Source organism: Melozone crissalis, unplaced genomic scaffold (assembly GCF_028551555.1).
Source record: "Melozone crissalis strain CALT ecotype California unplaced genomic scaffold, PUWL_Pcris_2 ptg000004l_1, whole genome shotgun sequence".
Classification (NCBI taxonomy): Eukaryota; Metazoa; Chordata; class Aves; order Passeriformes; family Passerellidae; genus Melozone; species Melozone crissalis.
Window position 1 is genome coordinate 41,783,996 of NW_026535782.1, and position 27,519 is coordinate 41,811,514.

The 27,519-nt window shown below is 44.2% G+C and overlaps 1 protein-coding gene across 5 annotated transcripts in view; it reads right to left on the bottom strand.

Moving 5' to 3' along the window:
* The window catches only part of CACNA1I (calcium voltage-gated channel subunit alpha1 I), a 164,560-nt gene that overhangs the window by 60,690 nt on the left and 76,351 nt on the right, over positions 1–27,519 (bottom strand). For all 5 annotated transcript variants that reach the window (XM_054270675.1, XM_054270665.1, XM_054270703.1 and 2 more), the window contains 3 exons: positions 24,287–24,398; positions 23,148–23,281; positions 6,957–7,054 (listed from right to left, as the gene is read on the bottom strand). In XM_054270675.1, coding sequence (XP_054126650.1) covers positions 6,957–7,054; positions 23,148–23,281; positions 24,287–24,398 — 344 coding nt within the window. The remainder of the gene's footprint in view (positions 1–6,956; positions 7,055–23,147; positions 23,282–24,286; positions 24,399–27,519) is intronic.

Below are 27,519 nucleotides of genomic sequence, written 5' to 3' on the forward strand. Positions count from 1 at the left end.
ATATAATTTTCATTATATTTTGGAGGGTTTTCTCCGAAATTTACTTTGATTGCCCAGTTAAACACCTGGCAATACACTGCACACTTGTAATCCACATGAAAAACAGCACTGAGATTAGACAATAAGTAAATAAAACTGGAGCCTGTCTTCAGTGACTGAAGACTTAAGTATAGGAAAAAATTGTTAACAGTGAGTTGTGAGGCACTGGAACACGCAGAGAAATTGTGGATGCCTCATCCTTGGACATGTTCAAGGCCAGGCTGAATGGGGCTCTGAGGAGCCTGCTCTAGTGGAAGGTGTCCCTGATCTTTAGTCCCTTCCAACCCAAACCATTCCAGGCTTCTATGAGGGCTTCCTCCAGCACTGCAAAAGTGGGTTTGGTTACAGACCAGTTGGTTTGTTAAAACGCTTCAGAGATGCATTGATTTGCAAACCCCTCCAGCATATTTGTGAGTCTTTATACTGTCCTTGACTTTGTATCAGTTTTGATTTCCTCCCTGCCTCTTCTCTGCATTGTCCTACCCACAGAGGTGCATCAGGCCTTCGTGTGCTGTGCCTGCCAAACCCTACCACTTGCCTCCTGTGCATTTCTCTTTCCAGCCCCTCTTCCTTTTTCTCATCTCTCTTGATCTTCATTCTGCTCTGCTCCACTTCACACGGTTTCCCTTTATCCTGAGCATGCCCATCTAATTTAGGGCTTGACTTGATAAAGACACCTGATAAAGAGCTGCACATACAGGACAGTGCAGCTCTGAGTACAATCCCATCTCTGATCTGTCCCCCACAGGAAGCTGGCAGCTTCACCTTTAAATACATTTCAGTCACACAGTCTGATCCGGGAATGAACACGGCTTTGTGACCTCTTAGCTTTTTCATAAGGGTGCTGCCAGAGAACATCACTCCTGTGCCCTTACTAACCTGCTCAGGCTGTATGGGGATAAATCTGTATGTATACACATTAGCACATGGTTGAGAGTGTGGTTGTTTGTCACCGAGGTGTGATAATATGTATTTGCAGAGCACCTCATACAAAGAACTGTGAGTTGGATAAGTTAAAATACTTGGAAAAATCAACAGTATCTGAGTTTCAGCTATTGCTTCACAAATAAAGCTGAGGTGGGGGGGAAATTACTTCCAAAAGAGTCATTTGGAAGAGTACATTTTTGAAAGGGAATCAGTTTCAGAAGAAGAAGAAAGTCCTCTTGCAAAAACACTGAAGCATCCGAAGCAAAGACCCCATGGGGGGCACTTAGAAGAGGAATTTCATAATCCATTTGCATTTCCAGCTGCTAGGGCAGGACTGTGCCTGTCAAATGTGCTTGGTTTTTGTCTGATCTAGCTGTAAATGAGACTGTTTTACAGCCTCATATATCTCAGTCAGAAGCTCATTTCACACACGCTCATCAGTGAAATTAGTTCTTAAAAAACACATTTAGAGAAGTAAATGTCATCACTTTTCCCCCATGCCAAGTGCGGGGTTCGTAGCCAGCTTACTCTGTTTTAGGCACTGTTACAGTGCCAAGCACAGGTACCTTGGTGTGGAATACAGATTTAAAACAGGCATATGCAGGTTAAACATCTGCTTTTCCTATTTCAGCACTCAGATGGTTCAGATTATTTTTATTTTGGGGCTTTGGTCTAGTGAGATGAGTGCAGAGCTGGGAGTTAGGAGATGTCAGCTGTATTCCTGAGTCTGCTGGTGACACTCTCTGGGTCCCACTAACCTGGTGTGAAACATAAGAAAGACTAAAAATAACATGCCATGGTTTATATCTTTGAGATCCATAGAGGAGAAGGAGAAAACTCCAGTCTATTTGGACCCGTGGAGCTACTATAATTACAATCATTAAAAAAGAAAAATGGAACTAGATCAAGATTTTTTATGCACAGCACTTGTACTAGGAAAAAACCTGCTATTTGGTTGAAATAAAAACACTGCGGTAGTCATTAAAACATTTAGCAAAAAGAAAAGGAAGACAAGAGAGGAAAGCATTCTTATACTAGAATGGCATGATTAAGGATTTCTGATTTTCAGACTTTTTTGTCAGGACCCAGTGTAAGAAAAAACATTAAATGAAACAAACCTTCTAAAATTAGGCAGCATAAAGCTGTATTAAAAAGGATGGGGAAAGATTATTTTTGTTCTGAATTTTAAAAAGCACATTTAGAAAAAGCAGAACTTCCCACAAATCTGAAATTTCATTTCCTGCACACCAAATAATAAGCATATAATGTTATTTTTCTAATACCTATAACTCCACATAAATATTACTGTACTTACAGACAGAGTACTAGCATATATGTATACTTTCTACTCTGTAAAGTTGCTTTGCAATAGATTCCTTCACTTGCATACAGCGCATCCAGCTGAAAAAATCTGCTTCCAAATGATGAATCAGCTACTAAATTTTAAGTGGAAGCTGGAAGACATCACACATAATGCAAGGGCTCTTCTTTGCATAAGGCCAATGGGACAAGAAAGAGTAAAATGAAGAAACATTTCCTTCTTAAATGTCAAAAAAACTTAATAAAAGAAGAGCAAGAAATTCAAACTATCAGAAATGATCACAGATTCACTGCTCAAAAGCAGGCAAAAATAAAACAAAACCAGCCTCTCTCCCCAAACCTTGTGCCTTGCCTTGAGAAGAAGCAACAAATAAAGAGCCAGCAGAAAGAGCAATATTTCACCCAGCAACCTGCAACACAATCACAAAACAATAACAACAAATGGATGTGGGCTTTCACCCCAAGACAGGACACAGACATGGCCAGAGGAGAAGGAAGCTACCTCTGACAGAGACCTGGAGGGTATTTTTTTACTCTTTGCACTGATTCAGTGACTTGCAGGGCTTGTCACACCAACATTGCCATGGAATTGAGTCCTGTGGCAATAGGACCAGACCAATCTCTGACTTCTCATTTCCTGCATTTTCAAACATGACCCCAAAAGGCAGAGTTCCTGAGGTTGTAGTCAGGAATGCAAGAATAAGAGGGAATGTTAATGAAGGTTGGTACAATTACAAGCCCAGGGAGCTTCATGTTTTCTCTAGCATGCTCCACAGATGGCAGGAGAATGGAGGAATGATCAGGCTGGGCAGAACCCCAGACTGCTTCAGACAGGAAACCTGAAATGGTCAGTAGCACATCCTGCTGAGAACTGCAAGAAATGCAGTCAATTGCTGATAACTGGTACCTAAAGATCAGCTCTAACCCCAAAGGAGGTTTGAAATCCAGAACTGTCTCCCTGAGAGTTCTCACAGAATGGTTTGGCGTGGAATGGACATTGAAGATTGTCTACTTCCAACCTCCCTGCCATGGACAAGAGCACCTTCCACCCGTCCAGTCCCCCAAAGCCCCTTCAAACTGACCTTGAACACTTCCAAGGATGGGAAAATCCCATTGGAAAATCCCATTTTGCTTCCTTTACTTGCACAGTGTCACTTCCTGTGGCAGCAAGTTTTACAGCCTAACTACAGCTGGGTAGAAACTGCCATTCTCAATGGACATTTATCACCTTTTGGATACACTGGTTGTCCCTTTCTTCTTCTGTCATGATTCACAGAGGCTTTACATCCTTACATGCATCCTTTGTACCATAGATAATGAGTAAATAGAATTTGACAGCCCTTTGTGGGATATTGTTTCAAAGCCTCAGGAGTGTCACTGTGAGGAAGGGCTTTCAGTAGTTTCGTGTTGCAGATGAGCACGCGTCAGCAGAATTTAGACACATCCAATTTGGGAATTTGGGCATTTAAGCTTCAGCCTTGCCCACCTGCTAAGAATATAAAATAAGTTTATTTAACTTTTTACTCTGCCATGTTGCTACTGTTTCCTTAGAAATTCCTTCTGAATTCCCTCTCTCCTTATTTTCTGTTATTGCCCTTTTTTTTTTCTTCAGGTAGTATAAAATTTTTCTCAAACTTCTTCTGAAATTTCTCACGTATGTGGACTTTTCAAACACTGGCAGATCAGTAGAGTTCTTTGGGCACTAAATAATTTACCTGACAGATCACTTGAGCACTCTTCCATTAGTGTTCTAATCAGTCAGATTCTTAATCATTTTGTCAATTCTCCTGATAATAAACTGCCATTATTCAGTCCACACAGCCAGACTCCCCCGTGGAAATCAGTCCCTACCTGGGTGTCCATGTGGAAGCCTTTGAAATGCCCAAGGTGAACAATGCCCCCCGGCCCATCACAGCTTTTTGAACTTGGTTGAATATCTGCCTTTGGGATCAACCACCCCCCACTCCTCGCCTCTCCCAGACATCTCACATTCCCAGCCATGACCTCAATCTCCCTCTCCCTCCTGCTGTCCTATTTCCCACTTTCTTTGGCAGCAGCTGCAACACCTCCCGCTTGATATCATCAGTACATCTCACTAATAGACTTTCCTCTTGCTTCAGATTAGTAATGAAGAACTTTAAAAAGACATTAAAAAAAGATTTGTGGCCAAAGGTCCCATTAATTATGTTTGTTGTAGCCCACTAGGCACCTTCTTCTAATGCAGCTCATTCCCATTTATCACAAACCTTTGTTTACAACCTCTTTGCTAGTTTTCAGCCCTCAAGTCAATGCTTCCTCTCCCAGGGAATCCACTTTCTTTCTTTTTTTTTTTGTTTTAATTAATGGCAGGATGTCTTTCTTCCAAAACACTCTCTGCATATTACCACAGATTTATGTAGCAAGAAAAATACATAAAGGTTTAACCACAGAGTGTAAATTAAAACAACATCAATTTCATACAGGTATAATTCTATACTGATGAAAAGAGCAAACAGGCAGTGTCAGGGCAGGGACAGCCAGGAAAAATTCAATGGCATCTGCTCTGCAAAGGTCAGGAAAGATGATGGAAAGCCTCTCTGGTGCCTCTGCATGGATGGAGCAGGTCAGTTTTGACATGGCTCACACTGTTCCTCCCTGGGGCAGCTCTAATAAAGAGATAAACAGGACTAATAGAAAGCCTTAAGTTTCTGCCAGGCAAGCTCTCTTCCTGACCACCTTTGTCCAGCAATTAAAAAGGCAGACAGCTGTTAAGAGTTAATTGGATGTCATTCCAGATATTTCCATTTGCCTCCAAAGTTAAGTCTACCCTCATAACAGGGATCAGTCTCCCCAAGAAGTCTTTGAGCACAAACCCATGGCACACCTGATGAAGCAGGGAGGAAAAGAGGCTGCACAGCTTGAGGATGGGGCTGCTCTCACATGGCTGCCCACATTTTCCTGGAAGAGGTGAGTCTGCCATGCACAGCCTCCAGGCCACCCCCTCACAGAAAGGTGATGCCTTAAGTTTTAGCTTTCATATTTTCTAGATTCTGTACTGCCTTAGTGTGTAACTCTGAGCTTCATATGAAGTGTCAGCAAGTTCTCTTCACAGGGCAGTTAGGCAAAACAATCCTTTTCCAGCCTGAGAACCAAGGACACTGTTGCAGCTTCAGGCCCAAAAAGTGTAAACAACAGCAAATTGAGGAGAGCAATCTGGAAGGATGGAACTTCATAACATGAAGCTGTAATTGGACAATTGTAAATGGACCAAAACTTATGAAAGTGTGAAACCTCATGATCGGGTGTCCATCTTGGGTGGAGCCACGGCAGGGCTCTTGGACTGCCCAAGGTGTATCCTTTGAAGGCCATTTAAAAATACCTGCTTTATTCCTTTAACACCATCTAGCCTCTGTTCTAGGCAGCCTCTCAAGGCACCAACCCCAGGACCAGGGCTGGTTCCCAGTCCTCTCCTGTCTGGAGAAGGGCCAGAGAGATGGAGACAGACTGGGGGGGTTGTTTTGCTGACCATGAATAGCCAAAAGCTTCTCCTGAACCTCATCTTTATCATTCCATGATGGACCTGTCACATTCCTGGCTGTTCTCTCAGTGCCCCAACCAGTGGCGCTTTTGTCTGGTTCCCTTCTGCCATGCTGAGCACACAGGACTGTGCCTTGGTTTCTCTTTTAAACCTTTCAGCACCTTCTGTTCAAGGCTATTGCTCAAAGATAAAAGTACATCCAGGAAGAGGGACAAGATCCTCTTATAGAAAGGCTTTGCATGAAGCCAGAGTCTCTGAAATTCACCTCCACAGCATGTTCAAGAAGTAGGTGACATCATGAAAATTACTTTGGCACAATGGAAAACATATGACGCAGATTAGGAGGTCAACTGCGCAAACTTTCTCAGGTCTAGAAAAGAAAAAGGAGCATCTGAGTTTGAGAGAAGGATTAGGAGAGCTCTGGCAAGGTCTCAGCCTCTGCTGACAGCCTGATCAGGGAGCTTATGGAGAACAGCGAGGAGACTTCGTGCCATTCTGTAAGACTGAAAAACTTGCAAAAGAAATGCCTGAAGTCTCCCAGGGCTGACACATCTGGGCTGGGCACAGACCTGACAGCCCCAGACCTGGCTCATACACACACAGCAGCTCACAGAAGGGAGAGCTGGCACAAAAGAGAGAATACAAAGCACAAGGTGAAGAGGGGAAAAAAAGAGTCGGTGCTAGGTGTGTGCCCCTAACCTGTAATGGCATGAAGATTTTTTCCGATGAGAGGATCTGGAAGGTCTTGTGGAAGCCTGAGCAAACTAATTCTCCCTGATTCCTGAAGCTCATCCTTCTCCAGACCTCACACACAGGGCTTTTTGAGGCTACAGGCACCATTAAACCTGTGATGTCTTTCAGTAAGAGAAAGAAAAACCCTTTCTCTTAACTGCACATTGTTCACCTTTGGTTCCTGAAGTTCCATCAACACAACCGTGCTCAAAGGATGGCCAGGGCAGGTACTCTGGGAGACTGCTGTTTCCTGCCCATCCAACACCACCTCTGAGCCCTGGGATGAGGAAAAGCCTGCACACACCCCACAGAAGCCTCTGTTCCCTTTGTACCTGCTGGACACCAGCAGCACAGGCAGCCTTATGGATCATGTGCTCCCCAGGAGCGGAGCTGGGAGGGGTGGGAGGGGAGCACGACTTACTGGGCACCCGGTTGATCGCCTTCAGGGGCCTCAGGACACGGACAGTACGGATTGCAGACAGGTTAATGTTCTGGAGATCCAGGGAGTACTCCACCATCCTGCAGCAGGGGAAAGAGAGGGAGACAGAGAGAGAAAAAAGGGAGAAAAAGAAAGTTTAAAAGAATCCAGAATTTTGGCTTGAGTCACAGGTTTATCATCTCTCCGTTGAAGAGTTTCTTATGGGGATGAAGCCTGAGCTTCATCCTGGCACTTCTGGCAGGGCACACACATGGGGTGGCCACTGCACACAAGGCCAGCAGGACAGGAGCCGTGTGGCCAGTTTTGTTGGGAGTTACCTGCAGCACAGTGGGGTGCTCCCTGTGCTCCCCTCATCTCCCACTGCAGGCTGTGTCTCGGGAGGCACCTTCAGCTAAACCTGCTTTATCACACACAAAAATAAACCCTCTCACTTAAAGCACTAACTGCTCTGACTAGGTGGAAAGGCTTCCCCCATGGCTGTGAATCACTCCTTTTTGACACCAACCAAAAGGAGAAAAGCCTAATTTTAGGACATATGCTAGACCTTAGCTCTCCTAACCCAACAACATATGCTGTAAATAACCTTAAAGTGCAAATAGGTGTGACTCATGCATTGGCTTTGCTGCAAGAGCAGCAGGTGCAGGTGACAAAAAGTGACCTGGCCCAGCAATCCTTAGCCCAGCGTTCTCTCCTTGCCCAGTGTGGCAAATGTCCTGTCTCTTTAAAAGCACAGCAGGAAATCATTATAATGATAATTTGATAATTATAATGATATGATGATAATCCTGGCCAGAAATTTCCACCTGAGGACCTCAAATCATCTTTCATGGACATGTTTTCATGAAACATGAGATTCATGAGGCCTCCAGGAAGACATGGGCTGTTGTCAGCAGCTTCCCTTGGGTAACTCTGCTCTGCTCATGGGATCAAGAGCGTGACAACGTTGGCAGGTGAAATAGCAGCAGAGTCAGGACAGGAACTGCTTCTACTGAATCTCTTCTCAGACACAAATAATGAAACTACAGAAAGTTCCCTTTTCCCTGGCCTTTTAACAAGAGTCAGGAGACAGGAAGGGATTGGGGGCACTGCCTTTTGTTACTGCACCCTTTCTCAGAACAAAAACATCATTTTTACAGAAAGACCCACAAGCCAACAGAAAGTTTACCCAAATTCCCCTGACCAGGAATCACTGAGAATTAAATGAGAGCTTGAGTGAGACACTGAGAGGGAAATGGGGTACAGCCAGTCTGTAAAAAATAATCAGGGAGAGGCATTGAGTGAAATGGAGCAGTGGACTAATCCTTCTATAGATTACCCCCCATTCAAGAGGACCTTGAAGAGCTAATGCCTGGTTATCTGTCTACACCTTTCACAAAGGGGACTTGTCAGAGTGATAGATTTTCAAACACGATGGGGTAAACCTGTCGAAGTGTTGTGATTATCCTCTCTCATGCTCTCTTTCTTTCTCTCCCTCATTCCTTTCAGTCTGTTCTCTCCTGCACTTTTAGGGTAATTGCATGAAATAATTCTTCCTCTGAAATGCAGTGGCATTCATTTACCTCCCTGGAGCTGTCAGTTCCACATAAACCAAGTGCAGAAGAAGAGACAAGGGATTTCATGCAGATAATCAAAATATTCCCACGCCCAAAAAAAGCCCCGACCCCAAGCCAAGCAGAAATGTTCAACCAGCCTACAGAAATAATTAGTGATAGACAGAGGCTTGGGATGCAGTCAGATGAAATTGTAAGCAGGTACGAAAGGAGGAGGAACACACAGAGATAAAAACATGTGGAGATGACTCCAGGACATCCCTGTGTGGTGCAAAGGCACACAGTGAAAGGGCCTTGAGTAAGCATTGACCAACCTTGCTCCAAATAAAGCAAGATTGTGTCATCAGCATGTTGTTGCTTCAGAATTAGACAGACCTGCTGAAACTTTGGAATTACAGTTACATTGCTCCCAGGCCATGAGCTAGCAGCCCTTCACAGAGAGCTGACACACAGAAGCAGCTTCCTGGCTGAAGGAGCCCCCACACTGCAGTCTGTTGTGGGGGTATGTATATGCACAGAAACATAAAGGCCTCAAGCTTGGTGAAGGCCCACTGAACTTCCTTTCCTCTCCCAAAAACACTTATCTCCTAAGAGAACTGCCTCTGAAGGGAAAAAAATAGAAAAAAATAATAATTTGAGCAGTAGCAGAACAACCCAAAACAAGAATCAAATGCCAAGTAAGCTGTTAGCCCAAAATACATCTAATTCCAGAGATATTTTTTTCTGAACTGGGAGGAGCCAAATGAGAAGTCCTGAATAATATTCAGAGAAACCAAGCACAGGGGAAAAGCACAGGGCTAGGGGTGATGTGAAATGGAGGTGACATCTTCTCTTAGCCTTAACCATGCAAAATTAATTTTAAAATGTTTTCAAACCATTTGGGTTTTGTCCTCTTGTGGCTACAGCATGTGAGTAACCTTAACCCAGTGAACATCACTACCTTCTCCTAGCTGGAATGAGTTTGCCACCTATATAGTACAGTTCCTGTGTCACTAGAAAATTTTCAGTCATCCAAGTAGTGACCGTGGGTCCTTTCAGCACAAGACAAATGCTGCCTTAACTCAACCCTGTGGTTCAGACAGCAGCAAGCCAGCCTCCTGCAGCCCTCAGTGGCCAGAGTCACAGATTTACTGCCATTATGTTCCAGTGTAGCCAGGTAAAAAAGCTGAACAGACAATCACACTGCCAGGGAAAACAGCAGGCTGTTCCCGAGGATGGGTTAGAAAAGGGCAAACGCTGAATCTTTTTGAGAGCAACTGTAACAAAAATGAACTCAGCCCTAGGAGGCTCCAGCTCCATTAACAGACCCCTTCTGCCTACAGTTCTTCCTGAGGCCTCCTGGTCTTGGCTGTAATAGCAGAGAAATCCAGGATGCTTAAATCCCTGCAGATGAGATATGACTATTGTAGTCATGCAGATTGCATCCAAACAACTTTGATGCCATTCCAGTGTCATTCTGCATTAGGGCCACTCATTTTCACCTTTTCATTTCTAGTGATGACTTCAGCATCAGCTTGTGTTCACTCCTCTCTTTGTGCAATGGTAGCATGCCCACACAATGCAGGTGACCAAGGTGCAGTGAAACTTCACTGATAGCCAAAAAACCCACCTATCTTCTGTGTGAGTAAAACTGATAAAATGTAAATGTTGCCTCCATTCTCTAATGAAATAGGATCCCTAAGTGACTCTGCTGGAGTCTCCAGGCATCTGCAGCATTTCAGGGGATGCTAGCCCAGCTCTTTTTGTTATTATCATTCTCCAGCCAGCCCTGCTCCCCACAGCCTGGAAACCCTGGACACTCAACCCCCTCTAGGTGTGGGCTGAACCCCATCTCCCAGTGCCACACGTGGGGGTGACATCAGGCTGACACAGAGTCAAAGGGACTCATTGCAAGGAGTGATCAGTCAGAAGCTGCCAGCAGGTTTTTTTCAGGAGGTTCACATTTCCTGGGTGTTTGTAAACCAAGGAAAGGTTACAGCCAGTAGAAAATGGTCCAGGAGACTCCCAGGCTCCTTGTCCTTGCTTTGTAGCAGCTCAGTGCCATGATTGAGGGTACCCCCATTACCTGACTACCCTCCATTCTTGTTCTCCTCCCTTTCTTGGCTGCTTAAGGCACGTCTTGTTAGTAAACACCATAAATTCTTTAAGGTTTGGGGGCAGTCAGACAGAGTCTAGGATGTGGGAAGGGGAGGAAAGAAAAAAAAAGTGCTGGGTGTGAGTCCTTCCCCTTTATCATGACAGAACAAGGTGATATGCATATCTTCTGAGGGAAACAGCAGCTCATTTCTGGCATCACTAAACTATTTTGTGGCCTCTTGTGTGAATGGATGAGTAGAAGGACAGGTTCAGAAGCTTAAACTATGCTAAATAAGACAAACTTCTCATCTGTGATGGAATTTGAGCGCTGAGCTGTCATGATAATTGAATATTTACAGTAATTCTTCTTCCCTTGCTAGAGGTTTTCTTTTTCAAAACCTTCCACATGAAACTCACTGGAAGGAGAGGGGATTGGCACAGGCAGTGTCCTCACACCACACAGCTCAAGACTGATCCATGCTGGGAATATTGTCAGGGTGGGGAAAGGGACAGGGGCACTGCCTGCATGCATGGGGGTCATCCTGCAGAAGCAGGGGGGTGCCTGGCAGGGAACACCTCTCTGCTTGAGCTCTGCCTCCCTCCCCCTTCTCAAGGCATCCCACCTGCTCCCTGCCTCCTTACATCCCTCTGACACATGCCTGCCTGCAACATTTCCACCTCTCATTTCAACCTTTCTTCTTCATTCCCACTTTTTCTATTTGCTCCTTGACTTTCTTTCATATTTTTCCATTTAGGTAAATCTGCTCAGCTGAATGCACAAAGGACCTGGAGTTAAACAGAGGAGCTGCAGGGAACAAGTAGCAATTTGTTAGCACACTGCCCCTGTGCAGAATGTGGCTGGTGTTGTGTCCCCTGTCCCGTGTCACGGCCCTGGAGCAGACAGCGAGTGCACGGGGACAGGGGGCACAGAAGCCTCCAATGCCCATGAGGCCTCAACAACACCAGAATACTTCATCAGCTCCACCCTGGCACTCCTTTGGTCCTGTGCACCTGTGGGCTCCAGAGTGTGCCTGGATCTGCCTTGGCACTCAGCAGGAGCAGCACTCACTGTCCAAGAGCAGAAATGCCCGCCAGCGTGGCTGTGCGCCAGGCACAGGGGAGCAGACTGAGCAGCAGGAGGGAGAATCAAGCTAAGGCTTCTGAAATAGACATAGTGACAGTACAAAAGCCATGCAAGGAGTCCAGAAAATTCAGACTTCATTTGCTGCACGTGTGAGCTGAGATAATATACTCATACAATGCCTGGCTAGCTGCTACCTAGCAGTTACATTCAATGAAATTCATTAGTAAAGCAGTTCAAACATTACCGTTTAACTCTTCATATTTACATCTCCTTATACCTTTATTAAATACTTATTAACTTTCCTAGTCTTGGCTTCTGAACTTCTATTTGCTGAAAATTAGCAGCCAAAAAATGGCATTTAAAACCTATTCTGAAATCATTCATGAAAAATATCAAGGCAGTATTTTCCTTATGACACAAAGCCAATATGTTTTTGTCAAATTCAAAAGCTGCCTAATTCCCCTTCTCTGATAGAAGTTTTCAATTGAAATCTAATTAATTGCAGACTAATCAATTCATATTTTTTGTCAAATAAATTTAGGTTTGGCACTGAAGCCAAAAACTTCATGGCTGTGACTTTCCAGCTGTAATTTCAGACTTGCTATGGATCTCTGTGGGAAATTAGGCTTTTTCTTCCTGTGGATTTCCATTTGATCCCTACATCTATGAGCACCCGATATGACCAGATCAGAAGAGTTTGATTGGTGTCTGCTCTGAATTCCTTCAGCTTCTCAGCTATGTGAGGGCTCAAAGACTGGTGGGTACCTATACCATGCCTAGATGGGATTTAATCAATGTCTTCTGTGTACAGGAATATGTCTTTCTGCCCTTGGCTCCTTGATCTGGCTATCACATTTTGCAAACTGGAATTTCTACCACTTTGAAGATCTAGAACATAGGAGTCCATAGGAAGACCATCAGTTTTCCCTGACTGAAATTTTATTCAGATATCTATGCCAAAGTTTGGAGCTGACATCTCTCCGTTTACCAAAATGTGTAGCCCCTGATACACGAGCTCAAATCTTCCACCTGAAGTTTGTGGGGTGGTGGGAGACTGATTTACTCCTAAATTCTTCCACTTCACTCATACATACCGGGACGAGAAGGTGATCTCACTGCCTCTGCTCTGGCTTCAAAGACAGGGGCTACAATACAAAAAAGGAGCAAAATGGAATTTGCCCTGGACAATGAACTCCAGTGGTCCCATATCTCCCCTCTTGGATTATTGATCCACCCTAGGGAAAGGAGAGTAAAAAAAGGCACGTGCATCACTAGATCCACACAGCCCTGGTCCTCTGTGCCTAGAGGTCTAGCCATGGGCAGGGAGTGTGGAGAACAGGGCTGGCCAGGCTACCCCAGAGATTCCATCAGCTGAATCTGTGCTGTGGAAAGGGAAGGCAGGCAGTAAAATCCACTAACTGGGGTCCACAACTTCCTGGGAAGTGGGGACCCCCAGCACTGGAGTTACAGCAATGAGGCAGGAGGAAGTGTGCACAGATAAAGGTCTAGAGCATGGGGAACATGGGGCATTCAAGATTGCTCCTGTCGTCCCTTGCAAAGGCTGGACATGCCTGAGCTTGTACCCAGAGAGAGCTGGAAGATTAATCCAATCTCTTGTAAATCCATCTGGACACATAAGAAGCAGGGCCAGGAGATTTTGATGAGGCCTGACCAGACACTGGGCAAGAGCGAAGGGCTACTGCTTCCACTCAGAGTCTGCAGCCACAGGATGCACACAAACCAGCAGATGCACACGTCCTGCTTGCCAGACCAGCAGGGCTCCCAGCCAGGACCTATTTTTTTAAACTTTCTGCCCCATGCCTCCACCATTTTGCTCTATAGCTGGAGCCACATCCTTATTTTCCCCAAAGGTCCAGTAGGCTGTGGTAAAAGTTAAAGACTCTTTCATTATTTGGACCTGATCTTCTGCTGTATGGACATTGTGGTGCAGGAGGCATAGGCCTGCCAGGCAGATCCCAGCACCAGTATCAGCTCTCTTGGGATAGGTAGGTATATCTATATAGATATTAGATAGAAATTCCTCTAGAACAAACTGTGCATTTGCACCCATTTTGCACAGTTTGGTGCCTCTGGGGCCAGGCTTCAACATGCACCCTAAACAGATGATCCAAAATCCTTTCAACATCAACCACAGAAAAAGTGGAATAACACAGTAGGCCTCCAAATTGCTTTGCAAACCACAGTGTACTAAGCTAAGTAGTTCTGCTTATCTCTTTTAAATTTAGAGCTCATTATGCTGCAAAAAGACAACTCTCTGCTGACATGAAAACTGAAACAGAAGGAAAAAAAGCCTTGCTAGTAAAACAAGAAATGCAAAAATTACACTCTTTTTTCCTCATTTATAAAATATAATAATAATAAAGAGTCTATAATTCTGTTAGCAAAAAGACATTTCCTCAGGGAGTTATAGATCAATTACTAATTACACAGTCAGCTCCTGAGCTGTGATGCTTTGTATTCTTAAAAAAATAACCTGCAACTCTTCCCCCCTCCAGTACAAAATACTTTTTTACTCTTTTTTTTTTTTTTTTATTGCTGTGCAAGCAAAAGCCGCTGAAAGCTTCCAGAGCCTGTAAGACTGGTCCCTTGCTGCCTGGAATGTGATTATTTCACACCCTGGAACACTCAGATTTCTCTCCAAACTGTGTACTAAGAGAAAATGTCAGAGTTTCTTAATAGTTTCAGAGACATGATACGAAAAGACATAAGCAGGTTTTCACACTGTGATAAGAAAGCCAGAAGGACTCGCTGAGCTCAGATGACTGAATGCGAGCGATGGGGCCTCACTTCTAAAAACCAAGAGTCAGAACACAGGCTGAGCTCTGTATTTCACTGCTTAGGGGGGAAAAAAAGCAAAATAAAAAAGAATGCCTGCGTTTTGGTCCTATAAGCCTGCTGGTTTTACCTTTTTTGGGGCTTTGTGTTTTGTTTTTTTAAAGAAACCTAACATTCACATGGTAGGGAATTAGCTTTCAGGAAGGCAAAAATCAGAGGCAATAATTGAGAACTACCCATTACGCAGGCAGGGTAGAGCTGCCTCCTTGTTTTGATTCTTCTCTGGTGTGATTCATTTCGTTTTGATGACTGCTTTCATTTCAATATGTTGCACATCTAGGGATAGCTTTACTGGGAGAAAGCAAATGAAATAATTAGTATCATTAAGGAGGGAAAAGCGAGTGCATGTTTGAGGGGAGGGCTGTGCTGCTGCTATTTCTACCTTTGGTTAAGATGCAATTTAGCCTGCTGCTTGCTGGTTTCCATCTTTTTCTGATCACTACTTGAAACACCTAATTGCTATATTTATTACAGTTTTCTTTGACTTGCCATAATTTTATAGAGATTTCTATTTGGCATCGAACATTAGCTAACTAGGATTTTCTGAGCATTCTGCTGTTTACCCTGCTGCTAATAAGTATTTAATGATCTGAGATTTTAAAGTCATAACTATGCAAATTCTGGCCAGGTCCCTGAAGGACTGCAGTTAATTAAAAGCAAAGAAAAAGCAGAAATTGGCAACACTTCTCCATCTTGTGAGATTAAGGCCAGTTGGTGTGTTTTGGGTTAAGAGGCACCTTCCCAGTGTGGAAGGGCACCACGCTGTGATGGATTTGTTTCCTGGAAACAGGTGGGCATTTGAGAATGGGGGGTTGGTACCTCACATCCTTCAGAGAGCTGCCAGTTCCCTTTCCTAGGCTGAAATTTAGAGGGATGAACTTGGGGCCATAAGTGCTTTCCACGTAAGGAGAAAGTTGATGTTCACAGAGATGCTGCACATGTCTGAAAAGAGCTTGGATGGATGGCTTTGGGAGGCATCATCCCTCCAGGTTTTTGGAAAGGATGCCATATCTAGGGAATTATGGGGAATAGAACTCAAGGACAGTAGAGAACTGTCAGAAAGAAAACATAAAAGTAATATCTCAGTTAATAGAAATACTTTCCAGATTCCCAGTGTGGAAGCTGCATAAAGCACTCCTGAAGAAGCAACTAGCCAAAATGGACCGGGAGTGAGAAGTGTTCTGCTCAGCTTAAGGGGCTGCCAGGCTTGCCTGAAAAGGGATCTTCAGCTGTGCAAAACCCTCTCCCCAAAGGCTGCATTACTACTCAGAAAGTTAAGGGTGCTTTGGAAAAGAAATGGATCTCCAGGAGAGCTGTGCTGCCATAGTATAGGTGAAATTAAAAATCAAATTTAGGAAGGCAGTCAGACTTCAAGGACAGTATTCACCCATGATGATGATGTGTTTCGAAACTAATTGTTTTTCTTATCATGAGAGATAACCACATATTATAGGCTTGGATTTATGAGCCTTTCTGAAGAAGTTGGACAAGAAATACTCAGCTGAACTCATCGTCATTAGTGGCACATTTTGGCCAACAGACAAAAAGGTGAAGGAGGAATCTAGTGACAAAGTGTTGGCTTGGCCAGCCACCTAGAGCATGAGACTGGCAGAGAACTGGGCTAATACTGTGCAGAAATATTAACCAGCATTTAATTAGAAGAAAAATTAGGTTTTAGAGAACTGAAAGACCAGTCAGAAGATTAAATGAAAGGCCAAAGGGGAAAGTGATAAAACTAGGAAAAGAGTTAATTCTCACAGAACCTACATGTCAAGAACAAAACTAATCAAGGCACTAAAAGATGTAAAGAGGAGAAAAATGGTGTTGCCTATATACCACTGCCAGGGGCCTGAGTAATAAAGAGAATAAGAATTGTTCATTTTATGAGCAGAATGCCTAAATGGCATTAGGAAGGCCTGGTGGGAAAATCTGCATGAAAGGAATATTAAAATCAAGGATTTGAACCTAGTTGGGAGGCTCAAGTGGACAGAAAGAGAGGGGGAGTAACACACTCTGTCAGAAATGGCATTTTCTAGTACACAGTCAGTGACAAAATACTTATGGATTAATTTTCTGCCATATAGAGAATTCCTCCTGGCTAGAGAAATGGGCTGACAGGAGCCTCATGAAATTCAACAGATGAATGCAAGGTCCTGCATTTGGGCTGGACTGATGGACAGTGCTGCTGCTGCTGCTGCAAAGGAGCTGCCAGTCCTGGGGGACAGGTCCACACAGGGAAGGACAATGACACACCAAGCTGCACCAGTCAGAGTGCAGCAGGCAGATGAGGGAGGGATTATGCCCCTTACTTTGCACTCAGTAGACCATGTCTCAAATATCACATTCACTTTTGTCCCTCCAATAAAAGAAGGTGTTGATAAATTGAAGCAAGCTCAGCGGAGGCTCACCAAGGCGCTCGGGCTTGGAGCATTTGTGCTGTGAGGAGAGGAGATGATTTTGGTGGGACATAAAAGCAGTTCCTTGGTACCTACAAGGCAGTGGGATTTAAGCCAGAATCTTCACAGTTCCATATGGCAAGAGAGCAAGACAACACAAATATAAATACAAAGAGGAAAGGGAGGTTCAGACTAGTTACAGAGACACATCAGCAGTGAGGCTGGGATGGTGAGAGATGGTGCCATCTCCATCCGTGGTGGTTGTCAAGACTTGACTGGACAACTCTAACCTGAGTTTGCTGTTGACTCTCCTTTGAACAAGATTGGAGTGGAGACCCTATAAGGCCCTTTCCAACCCTGATTACCTATGATCCTGTGGATGTGATTAGGTATGTCCAGACCACACCAGAATACAGGCTGACTAGCTCTCTTGATAAAAGCACTCTCCCAATTCACCTCTAAGAATTTTATTTGGGCAATGCATTGGGGGTACCTAAATCTCCTTGGAAGTTGCCAGCCTTGGAAATCACAGAAAATTGTATTCAAGAATGGAAGACAGATTTTCTATCAAGTTCTTTAAAAAAATAATTATAAAACTTGATTGCATATGTTATGTCCAAGTCATGTAAGGTCACCAACAGTACCAGGTATATCTGGTGGATTTGAGAGGCCATATTCATGAATTTGAAAGCACACAGAAACAGCCATAGAATCATAAAATCATTCAGATTGGAAAACGCCTTTAAGATCATTGAGTCCAATTCAACCTAGCCAAGTCTACCACCAAACACTGTCCTTAAGCACCAGTCAAATCTACATGTCTTTTAAAAGTGACAAACTAGTCAGACTTCAATTCATGAGCTGTGGAGTACAGTCAAGTGGTCTTTAGGAATATTTATCAGGTATCCAAGAAGCTTCAGGAGAGACAAGAAGGGTGAACAGGCTAAGATAGTACAACGTGAGTGAAGGCAAAAGCAGCAATGTAATAGCAGGAAAGGGAAAGGTGATACTCATGAATATAAATTAGGAGATGGACTGGTAGAAAATTTGTAAGAGAACTGAAAGAGCACATAAAATGGTATAAGTTTTAGAATAAGAAAACAGAATTGTCACTAACGGAGTAAAAAAGGCAGAAAACATCAGTTAAAATAAAAGTCCTCTGGGGAAGGTCAGATGATGTAAGTGCACCATTGATCATAATGAGCTAATTTCAGCTCCAGCTGTGATCAAGTATTTCAGGCTGTGTCTAAATAGGGATTTTCTAAGATAAGCAAGTCTGGACAATTTGTATGCAAGAGTTTTAAAAGAGACGGCCAGAAAAGATCTGGACCAGTACTGATAATTTTTGATTAGACTCAGAAAACTGGGAAAGCATCCAAGGGTCAAAGGAATTCTGATGTTGTGCCAGTACACAGTGATCTCAGTGACAGGATTGGTGCTGGTGACAGTACAGTGATGAAATTGTCAATATGCATCTTGGATAGATTATGGATTAAAAGTGGATAACAAAATTAACCATACCCAATACAAGTGTAAGGAAAAATAGACATCATCAAACTAATGTGTTATAATCTCTTATGAGATTACAAGTCTGGTTCACACAAGTAATTAGGTTGATATGGCTGGAATGATATGTAATCATCATGACATACATTAGCTGGAGAAAAACTGTCTAAGTAATAAACCTCACATGCAACACTAAACGGGGATTCATTTGTGAGCAGATGTACTTCTGTAATGCACAATTCTTGCCACTCTGTTCTTTATTTATTTATCACAACCTGACAGAAAACTAAAAAAAGTCCCTGATGGATTTTGCAGTTGAGGCGTATTTTTGGGAGAACAGAAAAGAAATGAAGATGACAAGTCAGGGATAGAACAGCATGAACTGCTTTAGAAATGCAAATAATATGTATTCCAGTATTCCAGTTTGAAAAAAATGGAACTAACATACATCTGTGAACAAAGTTTACTGTTCCTACTAATAGGAAGGGGTTTTCTCTCTTCAGAAGAGGAGACAGGAAAAAAAAACCCCAACCAATCAAGCTTGGAGACCATGAAGAAAGCAGCTGAGTGATTGTGAGGTGCTGTGATTGAATGGACAGGCTACTACAATACTTGGCTATAGGAAATGGGACATTTCAGGCAGGAATAGTAAGACAATATTACAACCAATGGCACTGCAACAGACTGAAGCACTGACAGAAGAATGCTCTGTCTTATTCTGAAATGCAACCCTTTTAAAAGCTGTTTAAGAACATTCCAAGAATATCTCAAAATGCCAAAATATAAAAAATGCCATTTTTCACACCAAAGGTAAGGATAAGAGGAATTTGACCACAGTTTGAGATCTGCATGGCACACTCCACTGTGATAATGGAGAGAGGTAAAGACAGCATTCTGTGAAAGACAGACCCACTCCTCAGTCAATGGAATTCAAGCAACAAGTAGTTAAAGATTTTGGGCATGTTTTTGGGGACACACGTGTAATCACAATCAAACACTGACCCCCCTGCCCCCCACAGTGAAGTCCTCTGCCCCTTAATTTACCTAACATCTTTCAGGGATGCCACAGAAGAGGGCAAGGAGAGGCAGAATTCCCACCACAGGTGGTTAATTACAGCACTTGGATCATGAGAACAACCTCTCCCTACATGGAATTCATGCCCCCAAGGTCAGGGAGACCCTCAGGTCAGATGTATAAAGGGATGGTATCTCCTTTCCAGGAGGGACAGTGGCATCATCTCCAGCCACATGTGAGTGCAACTGTTCCACAGGATAGAGTGAGCAGGGGCAATTGCTCACCCTTGCACTGCTAGAGACCTGCCTGGCTTGATGAGCATGAGCCCAGAAACAAGTGACTCTTCCCCTGAATTCACACACATACAGGCTCTGGCTGACATATCCCATCTGATTAACTTCCTCATTATCTCAACTTTCAATCCACCATAGGCTCTCAACCTGAGGTAGCTGCCCTCTGAGGCTGCCTCAGTTCAAGCTCTCCAAACACACCCATCACTGTGGGAACCAAATGACGCCAGACAGGACCTGATCACGCAGGGAAGGGAAGAGGGACTCCCACCAGGACAGCTGGTGGTGACGAGCACAGTCTGCCTGAGACGTCTGGGAGCCTGCAACCTCCTGTCACCAGCAAGCAGTTGGGAATGGGAGCATCAACAAGCTGAATCTGCAGCCCTGCTTGTTTGTGCACACAAGGGGCATTGGCACTCTTCAAACCAAATTGCTTCATATGATTTTTGGAGGTCTGAGGGGAACATTGAGAGAGAACATTGACTTCTAACCGTTGTTTTGGGTTTTTTCCTAACCCTTTCAGAAAAAAAACCAAAAAAACATTTTGAAGGTGGTTAGGGGAGGGAGTGTTTGAGAGGGGAGAAAATTCTGGTGATGTCAGCTCTTATTGCCATGGAAACTGAACATTTTTAGTGACAATGGAGTCTTCCTCCTTGAGCTGCTGGGTTGCAGGGGCAAGCAGGGCAAGGGCACACGAGGGAATTCAGCTAACTAAAACTATAGCTTCTGGCTTTCCAAGGAAGTGAGGAAATAACTACAAATGATTGCCTGAATACATGGTTTATGTAACGAGAGCACCGTCTGGGGCCAGAGCAGCAAGCACTCATTATGCTCTGGGATAAAACGTGCTGCTGTGCAGGGAACCAGGTGAAGACATCTCAGCTGCCCAGCACTGCCCCCCAGAGTGGGCCCTGCCTGCACCTCACTTTTCCATGCTACAGTCTGTTCTTTGCAACCTTCGCTGCCTTGCTGGTGCTTAGTTGGAGAGGGAGAAGAGAGGAGAAAGGGTCAGGAGGTCCAATCCATATTCTGGAAACTGAGAGAAGCTCCATGGACTCCAGGCTGGGCATTGCTCCCCAACATCAGGGGTGTTTCCTTAGGAGCCAAGTTTATAACTTCCCTTACAGAACACAAGAATCCAGGATGATGAAAAGGAGAGGGCTCTTAGAGAAAACTGATTAGCCTCTGATCAGGACCTAGCTCCCTGGCATGGAGACAATGTGCAAGACCTAATGCTAGGTGTCCTCCCTAAGTCAATGCTAAGGCAGCATCTGGACAGCATGGCTTCAGTAAGCTGAAGGCATGATCCAGGTGTGGAATCAATAAGGATAAAGGTAAAGGCTTGCATTTGAGGTTAAGCAAAAGCCTACAGTATGTAAGGACAAGTTAAAGCCTTGGATTTGATTTAAACAGTACAGACAATTTTAATGAATTTCAAAGAATAATGAATTAATAACCACAAGCTTTTATAACTCGAAATACATTATATAGTCATTAGTTCTATATAACTAAATGGAAAAATCTTTCTTTAGCAGAAGTCCTTTGAGATCAGATATTCTAATGAGATTACTATCATTTCATTCTGACACCTCATGAGGACAATTGAATAGAAATCAGGAAACAAATTTCTTTCAGTTTTGGACCCGAAATAAAAAAATCCTCCACACAGATTATTTAATATCTAAGGGGTTGATTCAAAGTCTCCTTGGCATTAAAAGAAATTCAGATATGAGCTTTTTTTTCCTGGTGCTGCTATCAGATGCACAAAAGACTCTGTCTCTCCTCAAATTCTTGCCAGCAATGGTGACAGAAGGAACTATGTAATGGAGTTTGCTCCTTCCTTGCCTAGGTAGTGTGGATTTCACTTGTTTTCTGCATGAAGTATTTGAGCTCTCCCTCTTTCATTTAGTATTGCCCCACCATCTCTTCAGACAGCACCACTCACATGCCATGCTTGCAGGGACCCCAGGCAGAGCCAGACCCCAATTCCCACACCTTTTTACCCCATGCTGGTTCTCCTGTGCCCACTGGAGCGGAGTCTTTCTGCCAGCACATCACCTGCGTGGAGCAGCACCATGGGCTCCAAGGCCCCCTTTTCAAACCTGCCCAGCTTTTCCTTCCTCACAGGCTGCTGTGCCAGGGTCTTGGCTTTCCCTGCACCCAGTCTCCAGCAGTTCAGCCACCAGGAGCTCAGGCTAGAACATACAATGATCTGGCTTTCCTCAGCACCAAGTCTCAGGGGCTTTAACTGGCACTTCTCATGTCAGGCCACTTTAAATCTGATCTTAACCACAGCAGAATCAGCTACAAGAAAGGTCTTCCCATCTCACACACATTGTGTTAATTTAGAAAAGCCTGCAGTTTTCATCTGCCTGTCCTCTTTCATGCACAACCTGGCTGAGAATCAGCCTTCAAATTTTTACAGCTGCACCAAGTTTGAAAATCTCTGCTCCTCCCAGAAGCAAACAATTATCTGCTCCTCCAGAGGGAATGACTTTCAACTCTTGCTGTAGAAGAACTCTGTCAAAAGCAAATATAAAGACAGTGCTGCTCCACACCAGGGGGAAAACTGCAAAGTGAGCTCAAACTCACTGCTAGCTCAGTCAGTAATACATGCACTTCCAGGCAACAGTGGAGCTGGTAACTCCTGGCTAAAGAAAAATAAAATTGAGGGCTTCCATCTGAAAAGATGTTCACTTTTTTTTTTTTTTTTTCTGTGAGAAGAGCAATATACCATATTTATTTCTGATTTTTTTTTTAATCTCTCAAGGCATTCTAATTGAAAATTAGAATTCTGGGGAAAAGCACATCCCACTGGTATCAGAAATGGACATTTTGCTGTGATTTAGCAGGCAAATTCTGGTAGACTTTCCACTTGATACATGCAAAGTGGAAAATCAAAGCTTCACCATAGCAACTTTGTTGTAGAAAACCCTCAAATGTCAACTTGTCCCAATAGTACTGCGGGTAATGCTGGTGCAATACAAAACCAAAAAGCCCTGAATAAAAACCTACATTCCTACCCTTGAAACACTGCTGCTGGAAACAGAAATGCTTGCTTTAGTTTGGTTTTGGAAAAGGTTACACCTCTTCTACGTAAACATTTTAAAAACACAAAACCCCAGAAATGTCTCTGGGCAAGCTCTTCAGCTGGTACAAATGAGCACCCTCTGCTGAAGTTGTGCTGGACAGGTGGCTGCACATCAGCTGAGGGGCTGAGCTACCTTGTCTGCTCTTTCTTCCACCGGCTGCTAACCCCAGCATGCCCAAATCCAGCTTGGATTGGCTGCTGCACCACAGTAGCACCAGAGTGGAAACTTTCTCCTCAGTCACATCATTTCTGTTCCATACAAGGCTCTAGTAAACCCAAAATAAACCAACCCAGAAATTATCAACCTACCCAGCCATGACAATGAAGAAATCCAGGCGGTTCCAGGTGTCTCCAAGGTAACACTTCTTGCCAAAAATCCCCAGGGCCACCATCTTCAAAACCATTTCCATGGCAAAGAAGATGAAGATGAAATCATCAAACACCTGCCAAACAGAAACCCAAGAGCACATTTGACAAGCATTCTCAACCTTGGACTTTCAAACACAGAATGTGAGAAAAATACTAATTTCAGCACTCCTGAAAATGAGATCAAGGCAGGGCTGGAAAAGTTTCTTCCATGTAGCCCTGGCATCACAGTTTCTTGCTGCTCAAGCTCAGTGAGGGCTTTTATAGTTTTTTCACCCACAGGCGAAGCAACTGATGCAGACTCAGAGACTCCTTACATAGACTTGAAAAGTGGTGTTTGTTCAGCACCAGCAGATCTAAACCTGGCCAGGAAAACACTGTTTTTCCCAAGATCCCCCCAGGAGGCACTCCTCATCACATTGCTGCAGGTGGCTCAGCTGAGGGCACAGTGCAGCTTCCCACACAGCTTGGACAGCACACACCCATCACAGAGAGAAGCTTCAGATACCTGAAAGCCTTAGCCACTGTGGATGACAGCCTTTGCTGTCATCTTCTCTTTGGGGAAGCACAGCTGGTGTCTTACAGGCTGGTGTCTTACAGGCTGGATGTACTCATAGTCCTTCTAAGCATTCTCTTTATATGCTCTCCCTTTGGGCATCCTGAATTCCACAGTATCTGTTGAATCAGTAATAGTCTTGCACATCACCAGACTACCAAATGCATTGGGAGCTGCTGTTCCCTCCTGCCTGGGCTGTGCAACCTCAGTTATTTCTCCCTGGCCTAACCCTGACCCACGTGTCTTGTGGGTGTCTCTGTCAGGAAACCCCTGCTTACATGCAGGTTCGGGAATATTAGCGAGTGTTCAGTGTTGCACAGTCAGAAGCAAAGGTCACTCATCCTCTCTCTTGCCCCACTCCCCTGCTCAAAGCAGGCTCTTGCCTTTTACAGCAGGACAGCTCACTGCCAGGGCCAGCCTCGCCAGCCTCTCCGGGAGGGCATCGCCCACACGCTGGAGGAAAGCATGCATGAAAATTTGTGACTTGGACTGAAGCACCATCACAACGAGAAGGAAATCTGCTTACCTGCAAGATCTTACACCTGTCAGAGAGGCAGTCCATATCCTCACATGGCTGGTACATTCCCAGGGTAACACAGTTTAGCAAAATCACCATCATGCTGACGCACTCGAACCAGGTGGAAGAGAGTCAAGGAAAACTTCTGCAAAAGCATCATGGCTGAGATAAGCCTGCTCTAGGCTTGAGTAACAAGGTAGGAAGATTAAGGGAAAGGAGTGCTGGTAGGCTGATTTATTACATTCCCACATTCTCTACACCCAGTTCATCACTACTCCATTCCTTGATTACGCCAAAACTCTTTTATAAAAGGGAAAGCAGAGGTAGCACAAAAGGCCTAAAGTACTCACACAAGTCAAATCATTGCCATAGTCAAACGTGCTTGCTCCTCTCCTGCTGGTGTGCAGAGTCCCTTCCCTCATTGGTTTAATGAATATTCCAAATACACGGAAGAGACTTTCCAAGGTGGACTATACCTAAATGTATCACAGACCTCCAAGATCAAGGGATCTAAATCAAAACGGGCAGATTGATCTCTACATGATTATTGCCCTTCTGGGAAGGCTGGAACTCGCTTGCCACCTCTCAGAGAAACTTGGGGGTAAAGAAGTGCCACTGATCCTGTTCCTGTTGAGGGTAAAGAAATGCCACTGATCCTGCTGGGGATCAAGAAATGTCACTGATCCTGTCACTATGTTTCCAGCAGTGACCCACACTGTATAAAACTCCACAACATGCCCAAGTTCCTCACTAACTATAAGAAGAATTTGTGTTTCTGACCCCAGCTGGTGATCTGTTTATGCCCTACAGCATGAGGATTGACAGTCCTTATAATTGTTTTCTCAGCTACACTGGTGTCCCTGCAGATGCTTTGCTTATTCATTTGAAGCCTTTGTTGATAATCTTGCTAAAATATCTGCTTTGATAATAGTTAGCAGCCCAGAGCTACATTGGCTAATTATACTTTACATTAAAAATTGTTCCCTCCTATTTATTATTAATTTGTTGTCTTATAATTTTGTCAAGTGCCACTTCATTTATGGATTAGAGAAGTAGATAAAAATGGTGTATTTGTGTGACCCTTGTACTCTACACACTCTAGCTGCCCCCTCTCACCATCCCTCTCCTCCTGAAGGAGTTTTAAAGCCTGATACACACTTATCCAAGAACTCATTTACAGTATTTTAGCTCTAGAAGTGGGTACATTTGTGCTGCACTTTCCAGTGTTCTCATTGCAAAGCAGTGATGTAGACTAAATAGACCTCCAGCCTCTGGCAGAAACATTCTTGGGCATTTTACACACCCCACAACAACATATCTGCCCAGTCTCCACTGTCAGACAATTTAAACTTTTTTAAATAGAAGAGGCACAAAATTATCAACTTAAAATCCAACCCACTGAGTGCATCCATTTTCAGTCCTTTCAGTACTGAATCTAAAAGGGCAGCCTGTATCTCTGATCACTTCTGAAAGACATTCAGCTCCTGTGGTTTGTTCTGAGCAACTCTTCCATGCTCGTTTTCTGACAGTGATTTATGACTAAACTGCACAATCTGATCTAGAAGATTATTAATTCTCTCTCTTCTCCCCCACCTGGTTTGTGGTGAGCTACCTTCAATTGCAAAATCAGACAAGAGCAGGGCCCTACTTCTACTGTTCCAATTATGCTCTAATGTGATTTCAAGAATGTGTTATCGCTATCCCTCACAAAGTTAATCCCATGTGCTCTACAAAGTCATGCACATGAAGCCCACCCTCAATGTAGGCTTCAAAACCAGGCCCTTTTCTGCGAGGAATGCACCAAAAGGGCACCAAGTATTTTCACTCAGGGTCTATGCAACACAACTTCAACTTGCCACCTCCCTCTTTCTTGCACATTTCTTTAATGATCAGATCTGAAGGCCAGGAAAGCAATTTGAGAGGTTTCCATTAGCTCACACAGGGTTTTTAGATAAGACTGCCATTCTTTTTCTGAACTCTTCAAAATCTGTTTGGTATCACCATTCCCTTACAGAATGGTTGATGTTGTAGGGCCTCTGGAGGTCATCTTGCCCACCTTCCCTGCTCAAAGAAGCATCAACTACAGCAGATTGCTCAGGGTTGCATCCACTGGGGGCTTGAATAACTTCAGGTATAGAGGCACCAGAACCTCTCTGGGCAACCTGCTCCAGCATTTGATTATTTACACAGAAAATAAGTCTTTTCTTAAGTTAAAATAGGACATATCCTACTTTTCAGGCTGTGACCATTATCTCTTGGCCTGTCACTGGGCATCACTGAGCAGGCTGTGTCCTTTACTCCTCTTATCAGGTATCAATACACATGGGTAAGAGCTCCCTAAAGCATCTCTCCTCCAGCCTGAGCAGCCCCAGCTCCCTCAGCCTTTCCATTTTTGCAGGTGCTTAGACAGGGACTGGAAAGGCAGCGCCAGTGAAGCCCTGATAGAGGGGTCAGTGCTGAATGACATTCTTCAAGGGACCAAAACAGTTTCAGAGCAGTCTGAGCCAATGGTTGCAAAAGTCCTTCTCCCTGGGCATAAGGAGGTCAGAAGATATGTGGACAAAACCAGGACCCAACTCAGGAAAGCCAGGAGTTTTGATCTAGCACAGATCTACACCTCTATGCACGAGCCTTGGCAGCAGCAGTGCCAGGGCAGCACACTTCCATGTTTCCTTGCAGAGCCCCCCCCAAGCCATGCAGACCATGGCAGGGGGCTGGCAGCTTCTGGTGAGACCCTGGAGCACAAGACCTAACAAGACATGGCAAGCTCTCCCAAAAAGCCTGAAACTTAGGCCAGCTGTGCAATCTCATCTCATCTTCCTGCTCAAAATGCCGTGCCAGTTGCAGATGATTTCTTCTCCCCTGCTTTTTAGATATCGGCTCTCAGAGTTTGCCAGCATTTTCCAGGCTTCCCAACAATATTACAGAACCACTGGCCATTCCCAGGCTATTACAGTGGCATTAGAAAAAGCCACTGCCCCACAGTTTTCCTTTCAGAGCAGCTGGAAACACTGAAAAAGCACATCAAACCTACAGCAGAAAGGAACAAAGTGCGAGGAGAACACCAGAGCATCTCCTACCCTGAATCAGGAGGGGTTGCTGCCTGCTTGGGTCGGTGGAGGGGGTAATTAGGACTATCTGCTGCCTTCAATGTGTCACCGTTGTCAACCACAGCTACTGCCTCCTGTCACCACAGCAACAGCCTGCAGCCAGGTTTATCATCTTTCTTTTGGTGATGCCTC